The 7,436-nt window shown below is 39.7% G+C and overlaps 1 protein-coding gene across 1 annotated transcript; it reads left to right on the plus strand.

Annotated features, from left to right (window-relative positions):
* Positions 1-2,346: 2,346 nt before the first annotated feature.
* On the plus strand, positions 2,347-2,802 carry LOC126001538 (60S ribosomal protein L31). The gene has a single exon (XM_049768827.1). It carries the CDS (start codon positions 2,365-2,367, stop codon positions 2,740-2,742), a length of 378 nt encoding a protein of 125 aa, XP_049624784.1. The 5' UTR covers positions 2,347-2,364; the 3' UTR covers positions 2,743-2,802.
* Positions 2,803-7,436: the final 4,634 nt, after the last annotated feature.

Below are 7,436 nucleotides of genomic sequence, written 5' to 3' on the forward strand. Positions count from 1 at the left end.
AGCCCTGCTCGTGAAAATTTTCCTCAAGCCATGATATTTCATTATACAGATGATACCTTGCTCACAATGAACAACGAAACAGATTTACAGGAATTATACTCTTATGTTACTGACTGTTTACAAACATCAGGACTGAAAATAGCTTTAGAAAAAATACAGATAATGCCACCGTATCAATATTTGGGTTTTATTTTGGACCGGACGTCTATACGTCCACAAAAATTTTCTATCAAAAAAGAAAACCTCAGAACGCTTAATGATTTTCAGAGACTTTTAGGTGACGTAAATTGGCTCTGCCCTGCACTAGGAATCCCAAATGCAGAGTTATCTAATCTGTTTAAAACGTTGGAGGGTGATCCTGCTTTAGATAGCCCGAGAAATTTAACAACAGCTGCAAAAAATGAATTGGACATCTTCTTGAGCAGATTACAAAAATCGTTTCTCTCAAGATTCATCCCAGGAGAAAAGGTATTACTGTTAATCTTCCCTACTATAGAAACCCCCACAGGGGCCTTGATGCAACAGTCAGGACCTTTGGAATGGGTGTATTTACATAACAAACAACCTCGCTCAGTTGTCCCCTACTTACAACTGATTTCAGAGATTATTATCAAGGCAAGACTCAGATCTATATCTTTACTAGGTTTTGATCCAGATATAATAGTTTTGCCAGTACCAAATTGAGTCAATATTGCCAATTAATGAATCTCTACAAAGGGCCCTCTCAGATTTCACAGGAGAAATATCCTCCCATTATCCAGCAGGAAAAATTTGGGACTTTTTAAAGAAAACTCAGTTTGTTATTTCTTCAATTGTTCGGGATTCCCCTATCCCCAATGCCAAGGTTTTTTACATTGATGGATCCCAAAATGGAAAAGGAGGAATAACTGGAGACAACATTAATATGACCATAGATACCAAATATAAATCTGCACAGAAAGTTGAATTAGCAACGTTAATTTACCTATTAGAAAATGTATCTGAAGCCATGAATATAGTTTCTGATTCTTTGTATGTGGTAAATTTATGTCATGTGATAGCCACTGCATCCCTTAATGCTAATAACCCGATCATACAGGACTTACTTAAACAATTACAGCAGCTTCTTCAAAAACGAACTGAGCCCATCTTCATCACACATATTAGAGCCCACTCAGGTCTTCCAGGACCTATGGCTCAAGGAAATAAAACTGCTGACTTGCTAGCAATGCCTATATTTAAATCACCTGTAGAGGAACATTCAGCCCTACACACAAATGCTCGCCGTTTACATGTGAATTACCAAATTCCATGGAGGCAAGCTAGAGAAATCGTAGAAAACTGCAACGTATGTGCACCGTTAACAAAAAAGACTCACATAGCAGGAGCAAACCCAAGAGGCTTACAATCTAACGAACTTTGGCAAATGGATATAACTCAAACAGATTTATTTCCAAGGAAACCTTATCTTCATGTTGTGGTGGACACTTATTCTCGGTTTATGTGGGCAATTCCCATGTCTTCTCAAAAATCTAAGGCTGCTTGTAGTTTTCTTTTACAATGTTTCTCTGTGATGGGTATTCCATATTCTATAAAAACTGATAATGGACCAGCCTATGTTAGCAAACCTTTGAATTTTTTTGTAAGGAATGGCAGATAAGACATCTCAGAGGAATTCCTTACAATTGTAGGGGACAGGCCATTGTAGAAAGGACTCACAGAACCTTAAAAACTCAATTGCAAAAAAATAGAAAAAGAGGTTTACCACCAATGGATTTGCTATCTTTGACTCTTATCACACTAAATTACTTTAACTTACCCCAAGGGGAAAGCTACACTGCAGCGGAAAGACATTTTAAAGAAGATATTCAGAGACAAGAAACAACCCATAAACCTATTTGGATCAAGGAGGATGAAAAATGGATAGCTGGCTATCTTCTCCTAAGAGGAAGGGGTTATGCCTATGTTTCTATAAATGATGACCCTCCCAAGAAATTTTGGGTTCCATTACGTCTTGTTAGAAATCGGGCTAGCACAAATGATCAGGTTCAGACTACAAACTCCCCTACAGAGAAAAAGCAGAATACTTCAGACACTAACAGCAGTAATATTACTGAGGTCTCTGGGGCAGGGAACGATTTAGCTGTCACACACCATACAATGAGTGAGACTGATGGTAGTGATAAACCCTTACACTCCGAGATGCAAAAGGAAAGACAGGAACCTGTCTTAACTGGGCTCCAAAATATAGGAAACTCTTGCTACATGAACTCAATATTGCAATGCTTGTATAATATTTCAGACTTAACTCAGTATTTTTATAAAGATCATTATAAAAAGGATATTAACAAGAAAAATCCGCTTTCCTTCCCTGGGCCCGGCAGGATGGCTCCCGCGAAGAAGGGCGGCGAGAAGAAGAAGGGCCGCTCGGCCATCAACGAGGTGGTGACCCGGGAATACACCATCAACATCCACAAGCGCATCCACGGAGTAGGTTTCAAGAAGCGTGCGCCTCGGGCACTCAAAGAGATCCGGAAGTTTGCCATGAAAGAGATGGGCACTCCGGATGTGCGCATTGACACCAGGCTCAACAAAGCTGTGTGGGCCAAAGGAATAAGGAATGTCCCATACCGAATCCGTGTACGTTTATCCAGAAAACGTAATGAGGATGAAGATTCACCAAACAAACTCTATACTTTGGTGACCTATGTGCCTGTCACCACTTTCAAAAATCTACAGACAGTCAATGTGGATGAGAACTAAACTGGTGGCATAATAAAATTATAAAAATAAAAAAAAAAAAAAAAAAAAAAACAAGAAAAATCCGATGGGGCATGAAGGTAAATTAGCCAAAGAATTTGGTCGGCTCATAAAAACCATGGGAAATGGATTTCATAGATATATTAACCCTGAAAGCTTCAAAGTAACAATTGGTTTACTTAATGACCAGTTTGCTGGACACAATCAGCAGGATCCTCACGAACTACTGATGTTCCTAATAGAGGGATTACATCAGGACTTGCTTACTGTAAATCTGACAGACAAAACTACACATCTCATGGGAAATGAAAATTATGAACAATTTAGTCCAGAACACCAAAAGGCTCACAAATCTATTATTTATGATCTCTTTCAAGGACAATTCAAATCTATACTCCAGTGTCTCACTTGCCACCAAAAGTCTGAGGTTTATGAGACATTTGTTCATTTGTCTTTGGCTGTTACATCTACAGATAAATGTACATTACAGGAATGCCTCTCTGAATTTTTTAAGGAAGAAGAATTAAGAAATGACAACAAAGTTCTGTGCAACAGTTGCAAAAATAGAAGGGATTTTTCAAAGAAAACGTATTTATGGAAACTGCCACCAGTACTTATAATACACTTGAAACGTTTTGCTTTTGATGGCAAACAAATAAAAAAATTGCATACTTATGTAGATTTTCCTTTAGAAGACCTCAATTTAGAGGAATTCACTTCAGAGAATAAAAGCAAGATTAAGAAATACAACTTATCATCGGTGTCAAACCATTATGGTAAAGTTCACTATGGACACTGTACTTCATACTGTAAAATTGCTGCAAAACAACACTGGATCAATTTTGATGACAAGAAGATCAAAAAAGTCCCTAATACATTGGTGAAATCCACAGCAGCATACATCCTGTTTTATACTTCTTAGAGATCTACAATGAACACCAGATAATCATTTTACTTCCTTATCAGTTGCTATTAATGCTCTAGGATTCTTTCCACAGGCATGATCAATGAATATAGATTGAAAATCATGAATCCCCAATGTGTTTCCTTGTAGGATGGATTTATGTCTTAATTTCATTATTGCTCTAGGTCTCAGTTAATCATGAAATTTTACAAATTAATTTAGTCAAGGTTCACCTGAAAGAGAAATTTCTCATCATATTAATGTTGTTTTTCTTTCTAGGTATACTCATTTAACGAATTTCACTCTTTTTATTTTAACATCATTGCTTTATTTCCCTCAATTTAGGTTTTAAGACGCTGACATAATGATAATTTTAGGTGGACTTTCTTCACAGTGCTTCTTGCCTATGATTGATTATCATAAAGTTACTGTTATACAATAACTTTGTATATATACTGATATACACGTATAGTAGAGTTGTCCATGTTTGTATTACGCATGAAATTCTCTTTCAGATCTGCTAGGCAAAAAAAAAAAAAATTTTAGTGAATTTGAAATGATTTATCTAAACAATTGCCGGCTATTACATTTAAAGGAGCTTTTAGTTGATTCAGCTGAATTCTCTTTTCTTTTGCTCTATTTTGGATCCTTTCCAACAAATATTTTTTAGTATGAGTGAGTGTTATGGCCATATTTTTTGTGAAGTCTGTGTATGTATGTCTTGTTTAGTGTCTGTCTGTTCTGTATATTTTGTATATAGTTTCCTTTTTCCTAACTTTATCTTCCCCAAATTAGTCTTCCTTATCCTTCCTTCTCTCTTCCTAGTCCTTAACATTTTAATTTTCAGGAATTCACATGTGCAACCCATCTCCTTCACCCACAACTACAAGCTTCCTGATCTCGGCTGGAAGAAGAAATCCGTGACTGTTGGAGTTTTACACCATATATGCTGCAAACTTGTTGGAAATGAAGCCACCTGGAATTTGTGTCACAATGTAACCCCAGAGAAAAGATCCATGGACAAGACCCACGGTCTCTGGATCCCAGTTAAACTGTGCTATCTGAATTTCTGGTTTTCCATCCACATACACAATGCTATTGTTGACCGTTTCTACAATGGCTACCCCAAGATTGCACCGATCCCAAAGGAAATACAGAAGCCCAACCAACTTATGATGTAATGATGTAACGCTTGGGGATGCCCCAACACATGGATGACTGTACTGGCCTTCCTTCTTTATTCAGCTTGATGTTATCTCCTGTACAAGGCTTCAACCCGCTTTTCCAGACCCATCAAGTGTCTTCTGCTGGTCTTTTTGGAGTTCCAGACCCCTCATATTTACAGATTGGTATTGAACTCTGTAGAAATTTCATCTGTTGTTTTTCCTATAACTGTAATCCTTTGAAGTTATATTTGGTACTACACTTCTTTTGACTATCGTAATTAATGTTTTTCTATTTTAGTTTTTAATATTAGGAATCGATGTTGTATTACATTAATGTTTTGCTTTCTTGACTTTAGGTTTGTGAGTTAGATATTATTGTCTATAATTTCCTAAATGATATTTTTGTCTGTTCTCAGGGTTTTTTGCTGGGCGCATCATAGGCAAAATACTAGGTTTATAGAAGGTTCCATCCATTTTGGATGGGCCCTCAAGTTGTTTATTTACACAGGGAGGGTCTCTGCCTTAAACATTTTGTTTTGGTTTGTGACTTAAGCTCCCATCTATAAATAGTCGACATCAATTTCAGACATCTTATGGACTTCAGACAGGATTAAGAACTTGGACTAAGTTCAGATACCTATTGATCATCATTGCAGTGGCTCCCCACTGTGCAGAGGGTGTATGAGCCTCTTCTTCCGAAATAAAGGCCTAGTTCAATGCCCTCAAAGATGGGCTTTCTGGTCTACCTGAACTTGAATGAAAATGGAGCTGGAGATATAGCATGGAGGTGAGGCGTTGGCCTTTCATGCAGAAGGTCATTGGTTCAAATGCCGGTATCTGCCAGGAGCGATTTCTGAACGTGGAGTCAGGAGTAACTCCTGAGCACTGCCAGGTGTGACCCAAAAACCAACAACAACAACAAAAAATAAAGAAAAGGTGCTTCTCCTTGCCTGCTACACAACCTTTCTGGTGTCTCTTCGAAAGATCTATGTACGTCTTAGATTTATCTTGTCAGGAGCTTGTAGTTGATTCCTTGATACATGTTTCTGGTTTTAGACACCCTGTGCTTAGGTTAGAAGTTTTTCTTTACATTTTCCTGTGATGCGCTTATGCAAACAGCCGCTCTTTTATTAGTGACTAATTTTTCTTTTAATAATTGTAGACAATATTGTTTGTTTACTAAAAACAAAAGGGGGAATTGTTGTGTATGTAAATATTTTGAGGGATTACTATGTTGCTCACCCTAATCTGATTAGGTGATTGTGCCCTACCCTAGGGTGTGACCTGGCATTCTGCCCCCACCCTAGGGTAGGACCTGATTCTGCTTCCACCATTGGTTGGTATCTGATCCCACCATGGGGTGGGACCTGACTCTGGAGTATAAGAACAAGGGTCTGTGGAAGGCGGGGGCCTTTTGCTGGCTGGAACACTCTTTATATTAAGTAGTGCTATTTCAGCATAGCAGCATTTGCATTGCAAGCCAGGATCAAAGGTGGTTGGTTCGAATCCCGGTGTCCCATATGGTCCCCCCGTGCCTGCCAGGAGCTATTTCTGAGCAGACAGCAGACAGCCAGGAGTAACCCCTAAGCACCGCAGGGTGTGACCCAAAAACAAAAAACAAAAAACAAAAAAACAAAAAAAAAAAAAAGAAGTGCTATCTCCTCATCCCCCTGCAATATGAATGTCAAAGAGAAATATAAAATAAAAAAAATTTTAAAAAGTGCTATCTCACGGGGCTAGAGAGATAGCATGGAGGTAAGGCGTTTGCCTTTCATGCAGAAGGTCATCGGTTCGAATCCCAGCGTCCCATATGGTCCCCCGTGCCTGCCAGGAGCAATTTCTGCGCATGGAGCCAGGAGTAACCCCTAAGCACTGCCAGGTGTGACCCAAAAAACCACAAAAAAAAAAAAAAAGTGCTATCTCGCTGTGGTTTCTGCATAACAACCAGTAGGGGTGGTGCCTGGACCTATAATATCACTTCTGCTGTCATAGACAAATCTGCCATCAGAAGACTGAAAGAACTGAAAGACTACTAAATCTGACATGTGAAACCTTGCTGAAATATAATAAATAGGTTAATTTATAGAAAGAGAAAGAAAGAAGAAAGGGAGGGAAGGAAAAAAGGGAGGGAAGGAAGAAAGGGAGGAAAGGAAGGAAGGAAGGAAGGAAGGAAGGAAGGAAGGAAGGAAGGAAGGAAGGAAGGAAGGAAGGAAGGAAGGAAGGAAGGAAGGAAGGAAGGAAGGAAGGAAGGAAGGAAGGAAGGAAGGAAGGAAGGAAGAAAAGGAGGATAGGAAGGAAGGAAGAAAAGGAGGATAGGAAGGAAGGAAGGAAAGGAAGGAAGGAAGGAAGGAAGGAAGGAAGGAAGGAAGGAAGGAAGGAAGGAAGGAAGGAAGGAAGGAAGGAAGGAAGGAAGGAAGGGAGGGAGGGAGGGAGGGAGGAAGGGAGGAAGGGAGGGAGGGAGGGAGGGAGGGAAGAAGGGAGGGAGGGAGGGAGGGAGGGAGGGAGGGAGGAGGAAGGGAGGGAGGAGGAAGGAAGGGAGGGAGGAGGAAGGAAGGGAGGGAGGAGGAAGGAAGGGAGGGAGGGAGGGAGGGAGGGAGGGAGGGAGGGAGGGAGGGAGGGAGTAATCC

The sequence above is a fragment of the Suncus etruscus genome, chromosome 2 (assembly GCF_024139225.1).
Source record: "Suncus etruscus isolate mSunEtr1 chromosome 2, mSunEtr1.pri.cur, whole genome shotgun sequence".
NCBI lineage: Eukaryota > Metazoa > Chordata > Mammalia > Eulipotyphla > Soricidae > Suncus > Suncus etruscus.